The sequence below is a fragment of the Acyrthosiphon pisum genome, chromosome A1 (assembly GCF_005508785.2).
Source record: "Acyrthosiphon pisum isolate AL4f chromosome A1, pea_aphid_22Mar2018_4r6ur, whole genome shotgun sequence".
NCBI classification, from domain to species: domain Eukaryota; kingdom Metazoa; phylum Arthropoda; class Insecta; order Hemiptera; family Aphididae; genus Acyrthosiphon; species Acyrthosiphon pisum.
The window spans coordinates 20,576,936-20,603,405 of record NC_042494.1 but is presented as its reverse complement, the minus strand read 5'-3'; the positions used below and the strand labels follow the sequence as shown (position 1 = coordinate 20,603,405).

Here is a 26,470-nt window from a genome sequence, read left to right as displayed (position 1 = left end):
CAATATTGTGAATGGCGCATGCGCAAACGCCAGCCCAAGGCGGTCAAATATACTGCCTCGGGCCGCCGAGTATATTACTACATTGTATAATATAGCCGCTCTACTGGCTAGGTGGGGGACAGCTCGCACAGTGCTTAGTGGAATGACCCGCCTCACCCCGCACCCGGTACCACGATATTGGAATACTGGAATTAATTCTGGGAATCAGGTGTCTTGATAAAGTAATTAATAATAATAAATATTGCGACGACGCGCGACGCTGGCACTGTCGCCCGTCTCCTGTACTAATAGTGCATACTGCATACTGCTCAGAAATTTGCTAATCGATTACGATTATAGAGACTAGAGTGCTCAGATAAATCAAGGCGCAAAATGATTTAATTATTGTACAAGTGTACAAATGTACAGTATGTACTTATGCAAAATTGTATTAATATTTATTTGTTTAGTTGGTATGTATAAATATAAAAATACCTAAATACAATTTTTATAGTTTTGTTTTATTTCATGGAACATTACACCTCCCCCCCCCCCCCCGTTGGAGCACGCTAATGTACGGGGGGCTAGTGTTGTAATGCCTAGGGGCGGAAAAATGGTAAGTCCACCCCTGAGAAGTAGGTATAGGTCTTTCTGTTTTATTAAACTATACCTAATATACATAAATAAAATTTACAAACAAATTATTAACCGCTCACTTATATTGCAACTGATTATATTTTTACTTTTTTCTCAAAAAGTCATGATATTTTATACTTTACTTCTGAAACAGAATGTTTTTTTCATTAAATTTTTGACATATAAAATGTATTAAACTTGAATTCAATGATATAATATTATCATTGTATAAGAAAAACGATTCTGAGTGGAATCGGTTTGTCAGTCTGGATTTTTTATATTGTTATTATTTATTATTAGCCTGTAAGTTGAATTAATATTATAAAATTATAATTTTTTTATTCGTTGCTATGGTGATAAACAAAGCGTTAGAAATTAAAATCCCATTTTTAGTGGTTTTTCGTAATTTATCGGTAGTTCTTCCTGTGACCTTAAATAACTATTGAGAATATCGAAAAATGACCTGTTTAAAGCACCATCTTGATCCAATTTGCTAAAAGATAAGGTACTGTATGTTGAAATCGAAGCACTCCTCCTGGTAGAATTTTTGGAAATTATATACAGGATAAAAATAAATAAATAAACACCATTGTAAATACATTAGATTCCTCCCTCCGCTCAGAATCTAAAATTTAAGAGCCTTATAAAAAATGACAAATGCCTCAATGTCTAAATAACTAATCATATGAGCATACACGCACCTACTACACTTATAATTTGCAAATTTTGTGAAACGTTTATGAAAAAAAATCATGCTGATGTAAAAGACATTCTTTAGAACCATACCAGATGGCAGATGGACCATAATATTCAAGTCTGTGGCATGTGTCATTCACTAAAAAATATACCCTTATACATTTTTATACAGTACTACCCTTTATAACAATATATTTTCATTTGAATCGATTGTTAATACTTTGGTTCGATATTTATAATTTGAGGTGACACAAACATGTAAACGTAAAAACACTCTACATGGGGTGGCCGTGCAAATAATCATTTTCATAACTTTATAATCTATATAAAATAAAAACACGTTTTAAATACATTTGTTTGTACGACCTTACATCATTGCAGAAATTGTACACCATAAACAAATATTAAATAATAAAACACTCACATAGTTAGGTACCTAATGAATTTTTATATTTTTAAATATAGTTTTATTCATTCTTAAAATTAAATAAAATTGACGTTATATAATATTTTAAGCACACATATTGGTATACACACAATATAACAATAATATAAATATTAGAATAAGATATAAACATTTCAGGAAATTTATTTAAAGAAAATATTTAATTTGTTAAAACAATAAAAACATAAAATAAGAATTATTTAATAATAATAAATCTTAATTTTTCATATAGCATTGAACAACTATTAATATATAAATAGGTAAACAAAAAAAAAGTAACACAAAAATATAACATAATATCACATAAATATCAAAGGTACTTAGAGCTGCAGGCATTCTAAATTTGATCAGTTAAATAAACAGTCGTTGTACAGTTCAATCAGTTGTCCACAAAAATTATTATATTATTATGTGAGGCACATTAAAAATGTACCAGTCACGTTCAATTTTTATAAATGTATGATTAAAATTGTTATACGGACGATTCACCAATATAACATAGTCTAACGATGGGTTGAATTTTTGAGTTGGTCCGTGCTAACTTTAAAGTCTTTGATGCGGAATATATATTATGTCGATTTTTAGAAGTGTAAAGGCTATATTAGATACCTACCTAGCCATTTGAATTTATGATGTTGAAGTTAAAAACAATTACACGCCGAATTCATGTATTCCTAAATTACGGATTTGTTCTGATATAATCGTTTTTATAATTTTATCAGTGTTCATTAAAATTTGATACCTGTGTATAAAGCTTACTTAAATATTTTATACAGGTAGGTATTACGTAAAATTTTAATTTATTTAAATATCAATAACTATTTGTAGCTCTGTGGCCGATATTTTTAAAAAATTGCAAAGACGTATATTTAATGATCAATGAGGTAGTTTATTAAATAATTTTAACGATTAGTTAATATGGTGGCATTTAAATTAGTTGAACATTTTGTTTTTATACGAGACAACTAGTAGGTTCAATCGCAACAGGTACATTATTCAGACGGGCGGTCGATTATTGGGCCACATTTTATCTAGCTGTTTTATATAAAATATTTATTTACATTTAACTACTCGGAGATTGGCCACAAATGAAATCTATATTTTTAAAGTGTACCTCGAAATTGCGCCATAAATGTGTCTGATGAAAATACACGAATATTTATTAACTAATTATTGTTTTTTTTCTAATACATAAAAATACGCGGAGGGGTGGGGGGTAAATATCATCGTCACAAATATAAGTGTCAAAAACAAAATCAGAAAATGTTGTTAAAATATTGTTCTGTGACATCTATCAATTATAAAATCCATTACAAGGCAGTTCTACCTACATCTGAAAATAGTGGCATAATCACCAGGTCTACCTGTTATAAATATAAAACTGTAGTGGTCCAATTACCGTATACCTACCTTTTTTAAAAAAGGTTAATTGCGGCCCAATTCCCGGGCGCCCATTTATAGACATTCAGTCTTAATTATTTAGATACGAGGGTGAAAAAAGGTAAGGCTTACAAAGTTATGGAACATTTAATAATAGTTATTTTTCAGATATAATTCAAATAGGTTCCAACAAAAAAAACTCTTATGACTATGAGATAGGTAATTTATTAGGTAAATACCCAACAATTAATGGTCAATGCATGTGATAATTTTTAAATTTTATTTGTAGACCTTAAAAATACTTTAAGAATAGGAGTTTCCACTATTTCTGTGATTGTATAAGAAATAAGATTATTAATTTTGAGAAGTTTATTTAAAAGGAATTTTGCCGAAGAAATATATTTACAAATAAAATCTTCTGTCGATTCATTAAGTGTTTAACTATTGTATTTTATTTGTTTAGTAAAATCAATATAATTTAACTTGGAACGTATCACCATTAGGTTGGATTTAAATTTAATGGTTCACTGGTACCTACAAGTGCTTTTCAAAATATTTAAGTGAATTTGTACTCAGAGCGATGAAGTACCTAAATTGTTTATAATCTCCTATATATGTATAGTACTTATATATTTTATAATCACCATACAAACCAATATAGAACAACTGATTTGTTTTTACTAACAGCTAAACAGGGATTTAAATATATTGATAATTTAATTGATTACGAAATCGCCGTGAATAACTTATGAACAACATATAATTTAATATCACAATTACCGATTTTTAAGGAGTATCAGCTACAATTTTGATTTATGACTGTATAAGATATTTGTTAATTAATTTTCAGTTAGTGGAAGAAATATATTCATAAATAAAATTATCGATTTCCATATTGTGTTTAATCATTGCATTTTATTTGTTAAAACATATTTTATAGAATTAGGTTGATAATTCGTATATTCTTCGGTAACTGAACTCTGATAACTTTTTTTATGCTTATAACTCAAAATGTATTGAACATTTTTTTTTACTTTTGATAAATTAGAAACGATTTTCTTGCTTTTTAAAAAAATTGCCTTGAAAGTAATTTTGTATTAGCCTGATCTATGACGCTTGGAAATTTTCGATATGTACATTGATGAATGTTAATGTAACAACGTCAAAGAACTTTCAGAAACGTTTTATATTAATTTTGGAATCTAATTGTTAGATATCTAGTGTATGAATGTTTGTATAATGGACAATGGTACCTCTCATTTTATGTTTAAATAATAAAGGTACCTATATAATATCTTACTTATATTTATAATATAAGTAATATTGTATTCTAAATTGACTAAAGAGTTTAGATTTGGTCATATTTATATTATGACCAAGCCTTAAGCCTTGCGTTCCTGACTTGTAGCCGCTTTATCATTTATGCATCTTGGCATGTGATTGATGCAGCGCTCTTCCATCCAAAACAATGCCACCAGCGATATGAACAGAAAATAAATCACTAGAAATAATTTAAATAACACTAGTTATTATTATTATATTATTACCTATTAATTTAACGATCGTTTTATTAAGAGAGTGGACCATTTGGGCTAATCATTTGGGTGAGTGTTTATTCTACAAAAAATACCATTTGGGCGAATAAGTATGTATAGGTTAAATGTTTATAGGTAAATTATTATTAAATTTGTATATTGTATAGTAATGTACATTGTCAATATTGAAAAATACATAATAAATAATTGATAATGAACTCCTAATTTTAAAAAGATATTGGTGTAGTACCTAAATAGTAATATTTATATTTGTAATATAGGTACAATCAACATATTGATAATTATTTTTCAATTTATAGAAGAAAATCATATACGATATTACATGATATACAATATAATATGAAAAATTAATAATGAACCCTATTTTTAAAAGCATTCGCGTCGAAGTCACCAAGTTTTTATCTTACGCAAGTAAAAATAATTTCACTCGCCCAAACGGTATAAATGATAGTCACCAAACCAGACTGTTAATTTTTTGGTTAAAATTATTATTTTTGCCCAGACCACGACTGATATTAATAAACAATTGGTATACTTACAAGTATTGAACATAGCAAGATATATAAGTGAATTATAACCCTTGGATGCTCCGACCCACAAATTGACGGACAATGAATATAACATATGCGTTGTATGTACAAACAACCAAATGGAAATACTATAAAGATTTCTCTGTATAAAAAAAAGGTTCAAATCAATTAATAATGTTATCTGGCACGTAATATGTATATTAAAATAATAATATGTAAATCAAATATTTGTATAAAATATGATAATATGTTTAAATATATATATATATATATATAGGTTATAGATATCGTTATATTAGTATCATTCATTGAAATAATATTGTCCATCTAACGAACTTTAAAAAGTTTACGTTCAGAAAAATTAATTGTAGACTGTTATTATTTATATTATGTTAATGAATATTGACTTAATATCAAATTTGAGGATAGGAATTAATATTATTTAGGGCACCTCATAGGATTTTTTAAATATTTTTATTTTAAAACATTGAAATTCACTAAAAATACGGTTTTAAAATACTCAAAGTATGTTTTAAAATTACAATATCATAATAAATCTACATAAGGTCTTAAAATATTCTTACCTTTAAATTTGATAACATGTAAGATTACTCTAATATTTAAAAGAAAAGAGTAAAATAAATAATTCTAAACGTAAAATTTGCTATGTTATGCGTTAGTTGGACAGATGGACGGATATATTAATCATTCATATAGGTACCTACCATTTATTAATAGTTATCAATGTTATCAGAAATAATTCGGTTATTGTTCCCCCAATGAAGGTGTCCTTGGATTTTGGTAGGAAAATCTCGAACAATGATATTACCAATATATCTTTGGATTCAAGTTTAATATAATCCATTATACACTGACCTACTTGTAACCTACTGTACAGCAGAGCGACATCCACTTACCCACTTTTTAATTGTTAAATCCTTCATGAGAAATTATTAAGTGTGGTAGAATATTCAAAGGTGGGCAAGTTAATGAAAATAATTAACTCAAGTTAAGTTAAGAGGACACAAGATCGATAAGTTAAAAGTTAACAGTTAACAAATTATCAATTTAAATCGATAAGTTAAAAATTAATATAGAAAAAAATATTAACTTAACAAAGTTTAAAAAAGTTAATCTATTTTTTTAAAAATTAGTATATAAATCACATAAAGAGTGAATGTGTCTTTCTAGTTTCTAATTTATAAATTATAAAAAACAATTTTATTGAACTTTTATCATAATGTACACTGTATACCCTTTTACTTTTCTATCATTTACTAATTTAAACTATACTCATTTCAAATTAATAATTTAACAAATATATTTTTTTATATCATATAGCAATTGAATAATATAAGTTATATAACATTAAAACATAACAATTGTTTATAATTGTTTTTTAAAAACATTTATAATTCCAACTCGTATAATATATAATTTACAACGTAATAAAATATATGAATATACACACAATTATGTTATCAGGAAAAAGAACAGAAATGTTTGTTTTTTTGTATTGGATTATTTTTATTTTATACTGATATAGTAATATTTACGTATAAACGAAAAATTTTAAAACGTTTTTAACTTGATGGATTTTTTTTTAAATCAACTAAGAAAAGCCAAGTTATTTCAACTGTAAATTAAACTAGGTAGTTAATTTCATAAGTTGATTAGAAAATAAACTAACTAGTTAAGTTAAAAAGTTAAAAAAAAATTAACTTTTTAACTTAACTTTAACTTTTTAACTAGTTTATGTCCACCTTTGAGAATATTCCTAATAACATACCTAGTACCTATATAAAGTGTAGGTAAATTAAAAAATTATAATTAGGTAATACTACTAATACTACTTTAATACAAAAATGTTCAGTCTCAAATGTTCACAACAATATATAGTGTCATGGTTAAGCCTTTATAACTAAATATAAGAAACAAAATATTATGAACTGTGGTAGAATATATCTAATATACCTAATATAATGTTAGGTACATTTTTCCTTAGTTTAACGGTTAGGATTTTCCTTTATCAATAATTATAGAAGAAAGTAAATATATAATAAATAATTAGATCGTAGAGAGCTGACTAAAGTGCCTATAGCTCTTTCTTTATACATCCACAAAAAACAACTTTAAATAAATAAAAATTATAGGTACGTAGTGACTCAAATAAAAAATGAAGGATTTTATTTACAATTGGAGGTATTTTTGGAAAATGTGATATCAGTATATCACCATATTGATAAAGAGGGAATAATTGCAATAAAGTGCGACAACTGTTGTATTCTTTTTTTCATGTTTGTTTATTGAACCTGGAAGAGCAAATTGACGATGTTAAAATTAACCCAAGTTATCATTTAATTTAACTCAGTATCCCATATATATATATATATATATTTCTGAAATAATCAGAAAAATTTTAGTATCATAAATTATAATTATTAATTTATCATTCATACAGACTATAACATAATGTGTCATTTTATTAGATATATTTTCAAATTCAAGACATTTTTATAAGGTCAGTATCAAAATATATACATATTTGGTAATTTGTACTTCATTTCAAAACCACTAGATTTATACGGCACTGAGGTATGTTTTTACTACTCACACACACACATTTTAACGAGAAAAACAATTTTATTATAATTCCAATAACTTACTTTGTACGTTGCATATAGAAGACGAATGTTGACAAGAAGCATCATAAGAGTAAAAATCAAATTGAACAATGATTTAGTGATCACCTTACGTTCATTTTTATACACCAACCCGACTGGTAATTGTAAATCCAAATCATAATTTACTTCTACATACACACAAACATACAAAACAAAACAACGGTATTAAGTTTAGAATAGTTTTCATTTACAAATGTATATGAGTTTAAAAACTATATTTGCACACTAAATAATTTTAGAGTATTAATAGTTAGAGACAATAATAAAATTGACTTAAAAACGACTATTTAATATAACTGTTACAATAGTTAACTTTGATTGTTGTTGGCCGAGAGAAATAAATCACCGATAATAATGTATATACCTATTGCGCATATGATTTTAAAAGTTTGAGGAATTTTACAAATTAGCTTAATACAATAAGTTGTGTGTTTATTTATTTAAAATTATAATAATATAGTACCTATATTAGTATAGACTTACCATCTTTACTAGGCTTGGAAGTAGAAGACGATTGCTGTTTGAAATATGTGTCGCACAATATGTTGTATACCAAAATCATACTAAGTGCCATAAAAAATACCTAAAATACGTATAATAAAGAAGTCAACATATATTCAATCATTTTCAGTCAAATTAATATTTTTGAATTGGTTTAACTATTAAAATAGTTAATATAATATATTAAGTTACAAACAAAGAGTTCAGAAAAAAGATAATATATCAGAGCATATTTCCACATCACTTAGAAATTCTCCAGACACAGCTAAATCAACAGTCAATTTCATCATCACTTCAAAATTAATAAATAAGTTATAAGATTAACTATACCCACCATGTTTTATAATCGTTTATTGTATAGGTACTTATATATTGTAAATACTTGTTTGTTATTCCCAATGGCCGTTGCTGCCGAAGATTATATTTAATAAATTAAAAAATATACCTGAATATATTCAGTAAAATCAAACAATATTATAATATACATAACGCACGACAAATATAAATAAATTGTAAGTATAAAGATACAAGGTAGAAGATACAATTACTTAAAAGATAATATTTTGATCATCTATAGATATACAATATACTGTTCTTGATTGCGTTTCTTCCGTGGGATTTTTAGACTGGAGTAACATTTATTGGCAATACATCATAGTCATCGCCTAACTTATGCATTCGTGTGCAGTGTATGGTGATTAAATGAAAATTATATTATGGTCTCTAAATAATATATTGTCATGCTCCTTCAAAATTAAAACAATGTATTTCAATCGCCTATTTTAAACAATAACGTAATAATTGTTAGTTATGAATTATGTGCTTGCTACACTTGTGAGAAACATAATATTATGTAAACGTTATATTAAAAATGGGTGGGGTGGTGTAATGGAGAGTAAAATCCTTGCACTAGAATCATAGTCTTTGCACTTTTATAAAAGTATACCACTCTGCTCACCTCCCAAATCGAATTCCTAATCCACCATCGACTCTGATACCTAGAATTTAGGTGTATTGATTGGTATATAATGGTATGTGATGAATAACACTCCCTCTTCTACTAGGTAACGAACCCGATCGATACAACCCCTCTAGAATTCAGCCCTGTTGCACGATTTGAGCGGCCGGTCACCCCACGTTTACACGAAAGTTAGGAAAATCGTAAACTAAAATATCTTGAATGGATGATAACAAAGACTAGTTGCTAGTTGAGTACCTATACAATACCGGATAAATCATTTAATTTATAATAAAGTCACGATACGTGAACAATAATGTACCTAAATTTAAAATTACTATCATAATATTAGGTAGGTACACATAATACATAATAATTATAGATTATAAATCGTGATATACTAATTAATAATTACAAACCCCGTTCACCGAAGACATAATCCTGCAAATCAAGCGCGGATTATAGTAGACGAAGTGAAAATATTGCCTGACCGATCTTCTCATCATTCTGTTTCTGTAATCGTTGTAACGCTCCATTATCTGTCAACGGGATTTTGGACAATGGTCAATGATGGACGATAATTATTATAGGCTATTATAGCTGTTCGTCAACAGCCGATAATAGTCTACAACAATCGCTGATCGTCGACAAACGCTGTTGGATTTGATATACGTGCCCGGTTCTCGCGGAGCTGTGGCTCGCTGCAATATATTATTTTATTGATCTGAGCCCGGGTTGTCGTGGTGACGGTTATTATTGCGAGAAGCACCGCCTTGCAATGACGCAAATGTTGAAAGTAAATGATACTATGTGTGCTGGAAAGCACGGTCGACGGAAGGATGAACGGATGTAATTACATAACAACGTTGTTGACATTGTCATAATTGTCATTTTCTACTCATTCGTAATTTAATTAATTTTTTTTTAATGGGGTATAGTAATATCTTTATATTAAATACTCGACCCAATAATCACCCCTGTCATATGATCACCCCACACAGTTTTGGATCCAATAACACAATCACGTAAATGCATAATAATATATAAATATTATAGGTAATATTATATTACAGTATATTTCATACGTCATGTAGTGTATGAACCCAGCGTTTACCGGAAAAAAATTATGATTAATTAACTAATTTTAGGTGTAATTCGCTCTGCGTAGGTATGGAAGCAAAATCATATTATATTTTAATTTTTATCCATCCCGCGTGGCGTTGCCCATGAGTTTCGCCTATAGTTATGCGAACGGTATATTATCAGGTAGGCAATCTACTTGCGGTAGATTGCGGACACAGTGAAATGGGAGATAAAATATAGCCTTGTAGTTGAAAAAAAATTTGTATATAGTGTACCTAAAATAGTATTTAAGTCATATAGTTGATCATCCCGGAATTTTAGGAGTATTTATATTATATTAATATATTTTAGGGAGTTATTTTATTGTTTAAAATTATTAGTCTACGCGCGATGCATGAGATTATTTTTATCGATAAACTTCTCGGGACTATTCTTATTGTTGACCTTCGGACAAAAAAGATAGGTTGCAGGTAGCTGGAAACCCACGAGCCTCCGTATATACGTAAACGCAACGTAACAGGCCATTATTTATAATAATTGATAACTCCTTTGTTTATTAAGTTAGAGAATCGATAAAATGCCATAAACCTTCTCCGCAATGAGCTTTTCAATTTAAAAAAAAAATCATAACGATCGATTCAGTAGTTTCCAAGAACATATCACTCAAAGGTTTTCATTTTCACATTTATATATATAGATAGAAACGGTATACCTACGTCATAATGATTAATAACAATAATGATTATTGTTTAGATATCTAATATCCATATATATAAAAATGGAGCGTGAAAAATTTCATTACCTCATAAATCCAGAACGGCTGGTCCGATTTGGCTCAAATTTTTTTTTAAGATGTTCGTCATTTCCAGGAGAAATTTTTCACTAAAGAAAATTTTAGGAAAAGTAGGAAATCTGGATGTAATAAATACGAAAGTGGCGCAACAGAGTATTATATATTGGTTACTATTATGGTTAATCGGGCATGTTTGTTGATTTGTATTATTATTTTTTGGCAATATATATGTATAAAAATGAATGTTCGTGTGTAGATTAGACCTCTGGGAAGAAGACAAGCTAATTTAGAAATGGTTAAATTTGGTTTTTTATTCATCTGATATTAGTACGGATAAGTTAGGTTAGGATTTTGTGTTAATTGATTATATTAATCCACCATAGGTGGAATACGACAAACTTGGTATAACTTTGATACTTTAAAGTTAAATCATACACTTACGTACAAACAGCACGGGGTCCGCGATCTATCGCAGGTAGATTGATTACCTGATAATATATACTGCTGTGAATCAGAATTTTTATTTTCGGCAATGGAAAAGTTAAGATAAATTTTGAACATCATACACCCAATATTAAATAACGAATCGAATAAAGTTTGAGTAATTGAGTCATATAAAGTTGGTACATTTAACGAGCAACGAAGTGCACGGGATCAGCTAGTATAGTATAATAATATTATATACTAACGTAATGCCGCTGATCGGTTTTCGTATACGGAAGAAGTGTAGTTTTTTGGAGTGAAACTAAAATTAGTTTATGTATCTTAAGTCCCGCAATTTAAAAACGTCGATCAGTTAAAATGTTTACAGTACAATTAATGTAAATATACAATTAATATTATAATAATATACCTATGTTAGTCGTATACCTACCAAGTGTTTATTTAAAATTTTTATCCCGGGGTGTATTGTACATTATCAAGGGGAATGCCATTATAGGAGTAAATAATGAAGAGAATTAAAAATATTTTTTCGGGATGTGGGGTTTTCCCACAAATGGAATAATTGCATGTTCTCGTACATAGGCTATGCGTACGTGATCATACGTCACACTGTCCTCAAAGAATACAAAATTGCTGGCTTTGAAAAAAAGTGATCTGAGATATTACATTTTATAAAAAAGACTTGGATGATTATCTGTTTTATTATAATATTATATTTATAGGTACATACGCAATATGTATACTGTACATCCCAACGCGGTTAAAATTATAGTTATATTATTATAGTAATTAATAATCGCGTTAAGTATAAAAAAGAATGATGTTGCTGAGTGGACTGTAGGTTTCCGTTGATGGTTACTCCGGATACTCAGGCTTACTACTGTATTAATATAATTAGGTAATTATTAAGATGAAGTTTAGTTATTATAATTTGTTTATTTTTGTTTCACATAAGTTTATACGGAAACCAACCAAACACGGCTGACTATTTAGGTACAATATTTTACAACCCAATCAAAGCTAAAACCGTCGGCCACACTGGCTGATAGGTAACAATAATTATATCATTCCGGTTTGTCGATAATATTAGGACCGATACGTGACATGCCAACCTACCTTGAAATATTTTTCAACAACAATAGCTTATAATATTATATTAACATAATAAATAATAATATCATACAAATCTATTACTGTATGATATTAATAATAATACGAATAAAAAAAATCATAAACAAAAAATTCAGTTAAGGAAAAGTGAAGACAAAAAAATTAATTTAGCTTCGGCTTAGCCATTATTTCCTTTGAATGGTAGCGGACACGGCTAGCACACTGCCCGAATCACCTCCACATCAACCATTTTGACTACCACGGTACGAATGGTGTTGTCATCTCTCCATGTCATGTGCTCCTACACGCGTTCAATTTTCCACTGTATGGGTGGTAGATTTTCTTCACGGATAAGAACCACACTGTTAACAGCTATTTTGGGTCCTTTTTAGTTCACCCATTTTGACCTCTCTTGCAATTGACGCAAATACTCGGAACTCCATTCCTAGGACGGGAGTAATAATGTTCTATTATACCCCTATTGTATCCAAACCAGATTGAATGGTGCCTTGATGGGGGCCCTATCGATTCCGCCAATGTAGCATCGATTCCGCCAGTATCAACTCCACCAGTTCAGATAGTCTAAAAACAAGGTTATCAACTCCGCCACCTACCAATCTTTACCTCAACCTGGCAACTGCTGCTGTCAACCAGTTTCTGTTATAGTAATAATAGTAATAATAACAGTAATAATAATAATAATAAATCTACAAAAAATTCAATAATTAATTTAAATATTCATTTAAATAATGGGAATTAATGTATATATAAAATAATACAATACAGTTAAATAAATAAAGTGTTGTAATAATAATACTATAGGTAGGTTACCTATCTACAAAATAATTCAATAATTCATTTAAATATAAATTAATATAGTTAAATTTAGTTTTAAGTTTTACAATGTTATTTTTTATAATGTGATGATGCCAAACTAATTAAATGTGAATGGTTAATTTTTTTAGCTTCATAATATTTTAATAAATCTTCGTTTTTTCATTTTTGGTGAATATATTTTGTGTTCTTACTAATTTTTATTTTGTGAGTTGACCTGAGAATAATTTACGTACCTGTTTGGATCCTTGTATTTAAGACGTGTATAAATCAAAAATATTTGGGTGTGATTTTGTAAACAAAGAATTGAGTTTTGCTTGGAAAGATTCACAACTATTTGTGGTTCGCTGAGAACTAATGGAGAAAGAGGTCCTAACATTTGGTGGAAATCTTGAAAACTCGTCAATGTAGTTTTCAGTTAAATAATCACAAAATGTTTAACATTTTTGGATCATTAGGGCAGTGTGCCATAAACTCTTCTATAAAACAATCAGAAACTTCTTCTGGGCTTAAAAAAGAAAGTCCAAATATTTTTCTAAACCAGATTCCGTACTCACAGATTTTATTTTTATACACGTCTGTTAATCCAATTTCTTGGATTTTTCTCCACTAACTTTTCGTTAAATGGTATCTGCATCCGATTACTTGTTTAATAGCCAAATCATTTTTACCCCAGCATGAATAGATTCTTCAAAATCAGCCATAATTGTTGTCAAATTTATATTTAAATTTAATTCAGCATATTTTGTTTTTAAAAAACTAAATGCTAATTCACACATTGTTTTGTTAGATAATAAAAAAATACTTATAGAACATAATGCCCATTTATATTTACATGGATTGTAAAAAGTTGATAAAAAAAACATAGAACATGAAGAAAATGTACCATCAACAAATATTGTATTAGACGAGCTTAGAGCCTTCAGATTAGTGTCTGTAGAAAAACACATCATATTATTCACCAAATCTGTATTTGTTCACCAAATATGTATGTGTTAACAATGATTCACCTTCAACAATTCTTATTTCACGATTATTCATAGCTTCAATCACTTCAATAAGATTTTTTGGAAGTGAAGGTATGCATTTTCTACGTTCTCGATGTATACATGGTTTGATATTGTCAACATGGTAATTTTCAATGATATTTTCAATTTGAGGATTTTTTAGTACTTCATGATTTATAATTTTTGAAGGACTTTCTGTGACATCCGTAAGTATTGGTTTGAAAACAGTTTTTTTTCAATACATTTATTGGCTGTTTTTCATGGTTTTGATGGGCAATATAATATTTTAAAATGTCCGTTAAAGATTCGTTTATGTATATTTTTGCATTACACTTTTTACTAACACATTTCCACTTATACGTACATAAATACTTCACAAAGTTAGTTTTAAAAAAATGTTCATATTGAAAAATAACTAAGTTATTTTCTCCTTCACCAGCTACGATTTCGAAATTCATTATTGCGAAGTATAATAACAGGAGGATAAATCGAGACTAACCAGATTGGTGTGGACAATACTATTAGTCGTTTTTCGCATCATTGCGCGTAGACAAGTTAGATTATCATCAATTAGCGATAACATTTTAATATAGGTATTTCATATAATATTTATAATAATATAGCTATGTAAAGAAAATAAAACTATAATTTTTGTTCGGGAAGATTATTTTTTGCCTGACGGAATTGATAGGTTATCTTTAGTCTCCCACCCACACGAAATAATCCATTTTCTTCAAGAAACAGCCTCAATCAAAATAAATTGCTTTTCAACGATATCAAATCATTTGCCGCATTTAATTTATCAATTAAATTTATTAATCTAATTAAATTAGAAACGAATATCGTAATTCGTGGCTATTTACCAGTTTTTCGAAAATCGCGAAATCATAATTTATATTTTATTTTATTTATCTACGCTTCAACGCCTCTATGGCCTACCTATTTTAAACATTTTATTATATTCGTTGACTTCGCAAGTGGTAAATTGCATGTTTGTAATTTGTATCAGTCTATGAAGCACTTCTCACGCACTTTTGTTGCTGTTATTATTAATAATAGGGGGGGGGGACATCAAAAGCTAAGTTTTTTCCAGACTACTCAACACTCGTATTAACCAATCAATATTAATCCGAATTATAGTGGTTTTGAAAACTCGAATGTTTGTTTAAACTTTTTATGAATACATCCAGTACCCAAAACCCGAATAAATGATTCGGGTGCTAAGCCCTGCTTGCAGTGGCGGTTTTTTGAATTTTTTCTGGGGGGGGGGGGGGTCCTTTAATATTATCTTATAATGTATAAAGACAAAAAAGTTTAACCCATGAATAATTACTAAATAAAATTTAATTCTTACATAAAAAAAAAACAGCATTTTAGTTACAACTACCTATTATAACACAAAATCAATTTTTCGTTTTTTTTTTTACTAATTCGTCCAAAACTTCGTCAGCCGTTAATTGTAAATCCTTATGTATACACATCATAGCGGCTATGACATAGCCAGACCATTTAATCTTTTCTGAAATATTTAATACCTAAGCAAATTATATTTAATATTGTAAAATATGAATTATGATTTCCTTTATTACTTAATTCTCCAATGGCGTTCCTCAAATAAGTTTTTATTCTTTTAAGATTTGAAAAAGTACGTTCATTAGATGATGTTGAAACTGGTAATGTGGCTAGTATTTGAAGAAGTTTGTATATATTAGGATAAATTTCATTATTACAAAACGATAAAGCTTGGAGTGCATTAGTTGGCTCTTTGCTCAAATTTTTTAAGCACCTTTGCCACAATTTGTATTCAGCCATCAAAATTGCATGGTTTCCATTTTCCAGATCATCTTGGTAATAATTAACCAATGTCATAAAGTCGTCATCTTTGACAATATACATAATATTATACTACTGTCTATACTCTATTGCTACTTGCTAGCGTAAGTTAAATGAAAAAAAACCATATTATAATTTATTAATTATAATTATTGACATAAATTTAATATTCAAATTTTAAAGAACATGTTGAAATTTGAAAATAATTAATATTAAGAAAAATTAAAAATTACATTCACGATACAAAATCATTTACTTAGATTACATTTTAAATTAACTACATATTATTATTATGAGTCAAATTATATGGATAAAATCTTTGTAAATTAAGAATGAAAACGATTTAAAATAATTATTATAAATTTTACTAACCTGAATAGACGTTCGGGTTCGACAGGCGCGACGGCTTAAGGAAAAGTGATGGTCAGTTTATCAACTATCGCTGCGCTAGGTAATGTACCTACGTTCTTCGAATGGCCGAACGCTATTATTATTACAAATAATAGATATCGTAATCGTAACGTCATATTTTCAGGGAAAATATGGTATTTATCTAAATAGCTGTAGATAACATTCTAATATACAAAATAATAAAGATGAAATCACCAGAATTATGTAGGTACAAGCGTACCTATATCCGCATATAAAAATCGTAATCGTAATAGCTATACAAAAAAAAATTAATGTCAAAACCCAAGCGGCTCGAGTGAATAATGTATCACAGCTTAAACTCGGGATCTGGGGGGGGGGGGGGTGTCCAGACCCCCTGGACCTTCCTCCCCTGTAAAACCGCCACTGCCTGCTTGAAAGTATATTAATTATATTTTATACACATTACACACAAATACATTTTAAAATGCATTTTTTCGGCAAAAGTTAATTTAACCTATTCTATTAGTGTACCTATTACTAATAGTAAAATAAATTTCTTTAATAGCAACAATATCATAAAAATGTGTAGTCACTTAAGTGATTAATAATGTAGGATGACACATTGTTTTGCTTTGAATCGTTTTTCATATGACGTAGGTACCTGACGATTTATCATTGAATTCAAATTTAATACATCTATTATTATGACTCAGGTCATATACTCTTATATCATATAATATAGACTGTTATTCTATAATCTTAAGTATAGAGGTACCTTGATTAATCAAAAAAGTAATTTATTAAAATAGTATTTAAATATTATGTATTGATGATTTCAAAATATTATTACCAGAAAAAGTTTTAGTCCTGTTTTAAAATTTGTACATATTATTATATATACCTCGCTGTTCACATCTCATAAGGGTACACCGGTTAACCATTAATACATTCATGAGATAAAATATCTCAATGGGTACATTATTTTATTGAAATTTGATAAATAACAAAAACATTGTTATTAACTTTTCATGGGCCCTCAGAAGAGTGCGTTCAGTCGGGCCCATTATTCTGTTGAAATAAATAAAAATAAAAATACGCTATTAATACAAAAAAAAGAAACAATATTTTAACAACATAATTTTTATTTTTATTGAGCCGAAAGAGATTTGACACAAAATTGTCTGAATTTTATAATAATACATAAAAAAAATGTATGTTTGGTGAAGCCAAAATATATGTGTTTTGACGCAAAGTGGTCTGACTTATTGATATTATATAAGCAAAAAAATTTATATTTGGTGAGCCGAAAGATAAGAGGTTTGACGCAAAGTGGTCTGAAAATTTAACAATTTTGAACATGAAAAAATAATTAATGATAATATATATAAAAAAAAAAAAACACCAGACAAGACACAATAGCAGGTGGATGGTGGATTTATAAGTGATGGCAAGGTGCGTGCAGATGCAAGGCCACTGGTCACCTCCATACGTTCTCGCGGATAGACCCTAAGGCGGACGAGTGTGATCGCTGATGCGTTTGCTCGCGGGTGACGACCATCGTGACGACGGGCTGGACCTGACCACGACGGCCACGGGAGTGACATTGGACGACGATAGACGACTAGCGGCTAGTGCACGATGTCGTGCGCGTCAACGATGCTCGGGTGCTGAAGACGACTGTTGTGACGGCGACGACGGAGACACCAAAGCACTGTTCAAGCGAACATAGCTATTTGATGCTGTGGAATCGGCGTTGACTGGAGGTGCGGCTAGGCTAGCGGAATTACCACTGGACGAAAAGGGGAGAGAATCGGCAGACCACAGCGCAACGCACCGTGGTCCTGATACCCTCCGTGATTTTCATCCTGGGGTCCCGTCGGCACCGTGTCTGCCGCGCCGATGGCCCCGCGGAGTCGCGAACCGCCGAACCCTGAAACTTCAGAGTCTGCGGGTCGGGCGATACAGCGATGTCTGTGCTCCCATAGCTTACCTTACCTCTATCGCTCACCAACCGTGCTCTGAGAAGACAGCTTCGACCACCTCACCCAAAAGGGTGTTCACGACGCCATCTATATTTGCTGGGTCAATCTTGTCGTTGATATCCTCTTGAACTTGCTCTTCGTCGATATGCTCTTGATCGTTCTCGTTGTCAATACCCTTCTGATTTTCATCGTAGTCAAAATGCTGCATTTGGTCTGCCACGTCGACGGTAAATTCGTCAACAAGCTGGAACGTGTTAATCAACTCCTAGGGATTGCGTCGATATCGATATTAATATACACAGTTATCTAAGATAAAAATCACTGTTATCTAGATAATATAATATATTAAACGACTTTTATTTATTATAATTTATAGGTAGACAATTAAGTAATTTATCAAGTAGGCAGTATTTACTAAATACATGATCATACGTTGCATCGGACTATATAGTTATTTTAAGGGGGCTGCAGCAGGTTTTGTCAAAAATCAAATCTAATGTAGATTTTATCAATCTAAACATTAATTTTGTTTGTTATAATGTTTTTCAATATATTTAAGGCTCCGTATCACAAAATAAACCTTAAGGGGGCTAGAGGGGCTCCAGTCAATGAAAAAAAAGTAACTCTTAGACCAATAAGCTAGACCAAACTAGAGGAATTTGGTTTGACAGATTTTAATTTTGAAAACGTATTATGATTGATCAACATGTTTACTAGGGAATTATCGAAGCGATTTTGAACATTCCAATTATTGTTAGTGCCATAATGAATAATATAAATACAAAAATATCATATTTTTTCGATATTTTTATTCTTGGATATCACAACTGAAAATAAAAATATTCAAAATCACCTTGATCATTCCCTGATAAACTTGATGATCAATCATAATCCGTTTTAAAAATTAAAATCTGTTGAACCAAATTCTTCCAGTTTTGTCTAGCTTATTGGTCTAAAAGTCACTTTTCTTTCACCTGCTGCAGCCCCCTTAAATAAAATATATCGTATTTTTTGTTACTAATAACAATCGTGGCCTGTACCTATTGTTTTATTTTTTTTTTGTATGGGTGCCTGTAAGCATAATGTCGTGTGTCGCATAATGTACAATCAATATACAAAGGGATTGTCCCGCGGTGAATTTATAATAAATAAAATATAAATCACCAATAATTACAAATCGGTAAACCCGTAATGCACATCTTACCCGCACCACTATATAATTAATTTTGTACCGTGACGGGAAATATATTTGCTGTATATATTGTATACAAGGACGGCAAAAAAAAATGTTTAAAATTCTACACACACCATAAATCACGAGTACCTAAATCTCCTGGTGATGCATAATATCGTGATATTATTATCGATTCTCATTCCCCGCAGTTTATGGACGTTTGAACAACAATAATTCCTCTTTATTGAAGGGATTTCCCATAGTGTAAGCAGAGTATTCTGCAACGATTCGCAAAGGGTTAATAAACTATTAACTTATTATGACGACAATGTTACTGTGATAGAAATATATTTTTTAATGATAATATGTACATTAACACATTTTACAACCTAGTTATGCGATTTGGTTGGATATGCTTCTGTAGCTGTGCAATAACCGAAAAAAGTTATTTTATTTTTAAAAATTTTTTTCTTTGAGAATAATTACAACTACGCCGATATGTGTGAAACACTGAAACGTTTATAGGAGAAATTGCATATAATTCGCGAACGGTTTGAAAATATCTTGAACGTGATTAAAAATTTAACAACAGGCGTCTTCTATTTTTTTGTTCAATTTTTCATCTTATTTTTTTTTATTTAAACATTGCTCAGCAATATATCGCAGGTTTCAACTATTATAAGAATATTGAGAAAAAAAGTAATTTGGAAAATTTAAATTATACACAAAAAAAAGCAAATTATATAGCCTGTAAGGAAAGATAATATAATATTATTTTTTTGTTGATATATGAGAATAATATACTGTGAATTTAAAAAGGTTCAATAGGCGGACTCGCGTTATGGTGATAATTTAGGGCAGTTGAAAATAAGGCGGGTAATGTCGCAAATCATGGGGAAGTTGGGGGTGTGCAGATCAGGGAGTCATGCAATGAAAGTGTAAAGGAACGATATGGGAGTAAGGTGGTGTGGCCAAATCGCGGAGACGGGAGGACCATGTTATGAAGTTTACAGAGGGATTAAGGTTGTGAAATCAGCTGGCTGTGGTGGATTGGTTGGAGATATATTATTTCTTTATACGACGAGCACAAATACGTGGCGAAATTAGGTGTTAGCGTTTCCCAGTGTTTCAGCCATAAATTGGTCATATAAACCCAACGGTTAGGGATGAAGTCAGACCGCGGAACCGCTATATACTGGAGGGCCATTCGAGGGATGCAGTAGACTTGGCGAGCTTATTTGCAAATTACTCGTTTCCCGCAATACCTGTACGGCCGCGGGAAAAGATTAGGCTAAAAGGTGTCTGATATTGATTATAAGAGGAGAATGCTGTAATTTGAATACCTACCTATGTTTGTTTACAATTGAGAGCAGCTTGAAGGCAGAAATGCTATTCATTTATTTGTACATATTTTTTAATCGTAGAATTTTACTTCACACGATAAGCATAGGCACATAGGGGGGGGGGGCTTTAGGGGCTAAGCCCCCAAAAATGACCATAGCCCTCCCAAACATTTCGTACATTTTGTTTTAAGCGTATTCAATATTATCAAAGTAGGCCATATTAGCCCTATTAGCCCCTCCAAATCTCAAACGCTATTTGTGCCTATGACGATAGGTATAACACTATTGAACATGATCCGTAGAAGGCCAAAGTCATTTCGGATTTTAGAATGATTCGATTGTAATTGTTATTCCTAATATACATAAATAATTGGTTATTATTTTAAGCCTTTTTTTATATTACATTATAAAATTAATCAACTTGTTTGGGATTCTATTGTAAACCACAGATTTTTTCAAAAAAATGATTATTATTGCGACCTTACAGCTTCTTTAAATACCTACCAATTTAAAGGTAATATTATTGTTAATATAAATTTGTCTAGATAAATATAAAGAAGAAATTTGTTTTTATCTGCATAAAAAAATAGCAAATAAGTATTTCATGGCATACTGCAGTCGTGCTCATAACGTATCCCCCCCCCCCACACCATATTATGTTCTATGGGTAAATACTAAATTCATTGTAAATATACGTCGTGGTAATATAATGTTTAAAAAAAAATTACTAAATACGTCTAAAAAACAGTCTAAATCATGAGTACCCGTCACAGTTGTGTCGAGTATGCGTCACAGTTTTCGTATATACCTACTAAATATAACACATCTCAAAATCACATTTCTGCGTTGCTGCCGTCACGCAGCCGATCGATTGGAAATAACTCGACAATAATATTATAGTAACTATACATTATTATTATACCCATCAGAGATATTGGATATTTTTTTACCGTTTTGATTTTGTTCATATTTAAAAGTGAGTAAGTACCTGCTGTCAGTAAATTACTTATACGATTCCATTGTTCTTGAATGTCTTTCAAAAATCTTGTAAAGGCAAATAATAATGTGTATGTGTAGGTATTTTTGAATTAAATATACATAATATTCGATCTCTAGATAAATAAATTTCGGTATTTGTTTGAAACTTTCATATTTAAAATAGATATACCGTTTAAATCTTTATCTAGATATAAGTCTCATCGCTGACTATTCAATCGTGTTCCTTGAATCACCTTAATTATCTCTGTGAGAAATTAATATAGGTGTTTAAACGTAGGCTTCTTCAACAGTTATATTTATAATTTTTAAAACAATTTTAATTTAATGACATCAGCTTAAAAAAAAAATTTTGACATTTTCAAAATACTTGTACCTACTTAAAATATTTTTAGAACAGGTTATGACTTATATTTATCACCAATATTTTTATATTGATTGGTTGTTTATTTTCACAATTATCTTATATCAAAAAAATTTAAGAATGATCATAGTGGATATGATGGATATGTTATATAATAATATAATATATCGCCCGCCGCAGCGAAGAAGGTCGTATCTCTGTTTTCACAACTTTTTTTTTCAAGTAGTCATATATGTTTTAGTGTAGTTCCCGCGAAACTGATAGTAGCATAAAACAATCAAAGACGTTCTATACAATAAAATTCAGTTACTACTGTCTTCGTGGGAACTACACAAAAAAAGTTATGACAACTTGAAAAAAAAATGTTTGGTACTTTTTACCGACATAATATTGATTATTATGGATGGTGGCGAATAACAAACCTGGCGGTACTATAATGCTATACAGTTTTCATATGACCGGCGGGCAGGGGCGGATTTACCCATAGGCCACCAAGGCACTGGCCTAGGGCGCAATATTTTTGGGGGCGCAACTTTTTAGTTAATTTTTACTTTTTAGTTTTTCATAATTTTATTTACCTGAATTTATATTTTATATTATTTTTTTTTTTCGTATACAACTTGCATGAAACTAGAGAATGGCTCACGTAGTCATGTCGCAGTAACGTTTTAATTTATAATCTATAATAACCTTGCCGTTTGAGTTTAATCCTGCGACCAGCGCGCGCCGCCACCGCTAGAGGTTCGACATCGACACTCGACGAGGCAGTTGCCGGCGTTGCCTATGTTAATACATGGGAGATGGTATACGGGTGTGCGGCGTAAACACGTACAATATTGTGAATGGCGCATGCGCAAAACGCCAGCCAAGGCGGTCAAATATACTGCCTCGGGCCGCCGAGTACATTACTACATAGTACATTGTATATTATAACCGCTCTACTAGCTAGGTGGGGGACATCTGCTCGCACAGTGCTTACTGGAATGACCCGCCTCACCCCGCAACCGGCACCACAATTAGAATACTGGAATTAATTCTGGAAATCAGGTGTCTTGATAAAGTAATATTAATAATAATAAACATTGCGACGAAATCTGCTAATCGATTACGATTATAGAAACTAGAGTGCTCACCCCCAAATCATAGATAATTTTGCTATAGATAAATCAAGGCGCAAAATGATTGTACAAGTGTACAAATGTACCTATGCAAAATTGTATTAATATTTATTTTTTTAGTTGGTATGTATAAATATAAAAATACCTAAATACAATTTTTATAGTTTTGTTTTAGTTCATGGAACATTACTCCCCCCCCCCCCCCCGTGGGAGCATGCCAATGTACGGTGCGCTAGTGTTGTAATGCCTAGGGGCGGAAAAATGGTAAGTCCGCCTCTGCCGGCGGGGATATAACAGTATCAAAAAATGTTTGACCAACACTTTTCAACAATATTTTTATAAAATAAAAAAATAACTTGTAAGTAGTTCCATAAGTCGTAACCAATTTTGAAATTTGTATTATTGTACAGAAGGTATTATGCACGTATCAATATTTTATTTCACTATTTAGTATTTAGTATTTACCTTCTATTTGTAAGGATAGAACTTTCCATTGTCATAATGGATTTAGGTTATGAGTATATGACGTCAATCGTTGATGATATTATATAAATATGGTATTTTCATGTTTGTAAATTGTAAATATATACTCACTCACAAACTGTCAAACTGTGTTTACATTCCTTGATGTAGTGCACTAGTGTAGCTAAATGTTACATTTATTACAGTATTCACTATTCACATATTATAAAATCATATTAAAATCCCTTATTTGAGTCAAATATTTAAATAAATTGTATTATTATAATTTATTGTATTTTTGGGTTTAGCTATAGGTACTAGAAAAAAAATAATTAAAACTGTTGCGCTTGTGTTTCTAATCAATTTTTCAAACGTAAATATTTTTAAGCTAATTAAATAATATCTATTAAATATTTTTAAGCTAATTTAATAATTTTTATTAAATATATTTAAACACGAAATAGTTTTGTAAGTTCTAATGTTTAGGATCTAGATACTTGATAGTGTATTTGTTTTTATGTAAGTAGGTAGCCTACGCTTGCTAGCATTATACATACAACTGTACATTGATAAACAATAGTGGATATGACGCTCAATTAATTTAAATATAGAGCAGTCCAAACTTTTTTTAGAAAGTTAAGTCTTGACTGTTTTTGGCAGAATGAAAGTTTCTAGGTTTTATATAATAGTTTTAGTTTCTAAACCTAAGTTTAGATACGCATCTTATATCCATACGTAGTAAGTTACTTGTACTTACCCAGTTGGGATTTTTGACTTGGTAAACAATACGAGAATGATAATATTATTCGTAACATTGTTATTATCTACAATTATTAACTTTGAATCAAATGAGAATAAAATATAATTTGACGTTTAGGAACCGAGAATTTACCACGCTTCCTGTCCTGACTCCTGAGTAAAGTAAGGCTTTCCTAATTTGTTAATATTATTATTTTATAGATTTACCCACTTTCACTTTCTTTAGTGATGCGTCCATATATTGTACCTACATGAAGTTACATATTGTACAAGGAAAAGACAAAAAAATAAATGTTTTGTAAAATAAATCTTAAACAAAAAAAAATAATTGTGGCAAATAACCTATGGCTATATTAACCATCATTAAACAGCATAATAGTAGCTTTGTTTAAATAAAGATAATTATTATACATCATGTACCTATAGATATTATTATATAGGTATTACGATATTATATTGTATGATGAATGTTTTTCCTAATGTTCATAGTTAATTATTGTTATATACCTACTTATTATAAGTATTATAATAGCATTATTCGAACTTGTGTAAAAACGAAGAAAATGTGATGAACTTTCTGTTTTATATACTTATCTGTATTTTATACAATTTATTTCTTAATACCACTAATTAAAAAAGTTGCGTTGGCCGTTGATAATATGATAAATAAACTATGGTTTATTATTGGCTAAAAATATCGACATTTGCAATAACAAGCAATATTATTAGATTTTGTGCGTGTCTAGCAGAGCATGTACAGCGTCAAACTGCATCTGGAATCCAGTTTTCGGTTCCATTGTCGATCTGCATATTTATGTGGGCTGTGACGGAGTCACATTATTGTCGTCTGTAGTATTGCTGGGGGCCAAGTTTTCGAGTTCATCGTGATAAAAACGTTTCACAACGTACATCATTAATAAAACGATCACTGAAATAATCAATAATAATATTATGAGACGATTCGGTTAATGGTTTCCCGGTAAAACCACCGAATTTTGATACATACGACTAGAGATAAGTCCAATTCCCAAGAAAAACAATGGTTGATCAGATACAAAGGCCGCACTAATGTAGTAAATGAATATATGTATTAAAACCATTAAATACATCACTAACCAATGCTTGATGTTTTGAACATTTTGCTGAAAAGAAAATTTAAGTTTTCACGATTAGTTAGGTACAACGATATTGTATAGGTAATAAGTTCATAATAATATATGATATTATTATCATTGTATTAATTAATCTCAATATCGCTTGTATGTATTATAATCATACTTGCTAAATATTTAAACATTAGTATTCAGTGGCGCCCAACCCTATAACTAGGTGTAGCGGTCGCTACACCTTGAAAATAAGGGGTGGGTGGGTATAATAACATAAAATAGTTAATTTGAAATAATATGTTCATTATTAATCACAGATTATATT

The 26,470-nt window shown here is 30.0% G+C and overlaps 2 protein-coding genes across 2 annotated transcripts in view; both read right to left on the bottom strand.

Annotated features, from left to right (window-relative positions):
- Positions 1-1,984: 1,984 nt before the first annotated feature.
- On the bottom strand, positions 1,985-10,057 carry LOC100569778. The gene is made up of 5 exons (XM_003242595.3): positions 9,785-10,057; positions 8,390-8,489; positions 7,889-8,034; positions 5,232-5,364; positions 1,985-4,637 (listed from the first exon to the last, which is right to left on the bottom strand). Exons 1-5 carry the CDS (start codon positions 9,899-9,901, stop codon positions 4,519-4,521), a joined length of 615 nt encoding a protein of 204 aa, XP_003242643.1. The 5' UTR covers positions 9,902-10,057; the 3' UTR covers positions 1,985-4,518.
- A 15,640-nt stretch (positions 10,058-25,697) lies between these two features.
- LOC107882963 overlaps positions 25,698-26,470 on the bottom strand; it is a 7,420-nt gene continuing 6,647 nt past the window's right edge. Inside the window, exons 4-5 of the mRNA XM_016802192.2 lie at positions 26,046-26,181; positions 25,698-25,967 (exon numbers count right to left, since the gene is read on the bottom strand). Of these exons, the coding sequence (XP_016657681.1) occupies positions 25,852-25,967; positions 26,046-26,181 (252 nt within the window). The 3' untranslated portion in view covers positions 25,698-25,851. The remainder of the gene's footprint in view (positions 25,968-26,045; positions 26,182-26,470) is intronic.

What these genes read in the sequence shown, in the direction of transcription:
- LOC100569778 (XM_003242595.3), bottom strand. Translation starts at nt 9,901, where the DNA reads ATGGAGCGTTACAACGATTACAGAAACAGAATGATGAGAAGATCGGTC. An exon ending in TTCCAAGCCTAGTAAAGATG is followed by an intron (nt 8,035 to 8,389) that starts GTAAGTCTATAC and finishes GTGTGTATGTAG; the next exon opens with AAGTAAATTATGATTTGGAT. An exon ending in TTCTATATGCAACGTACAAA is followed by an intron (nt 5,365 to 7,888) that starts GTAAGTTATTGG and finishes TTTTTTATACAG; the next exon opens with AGAAATCTTTATAGTATTTC.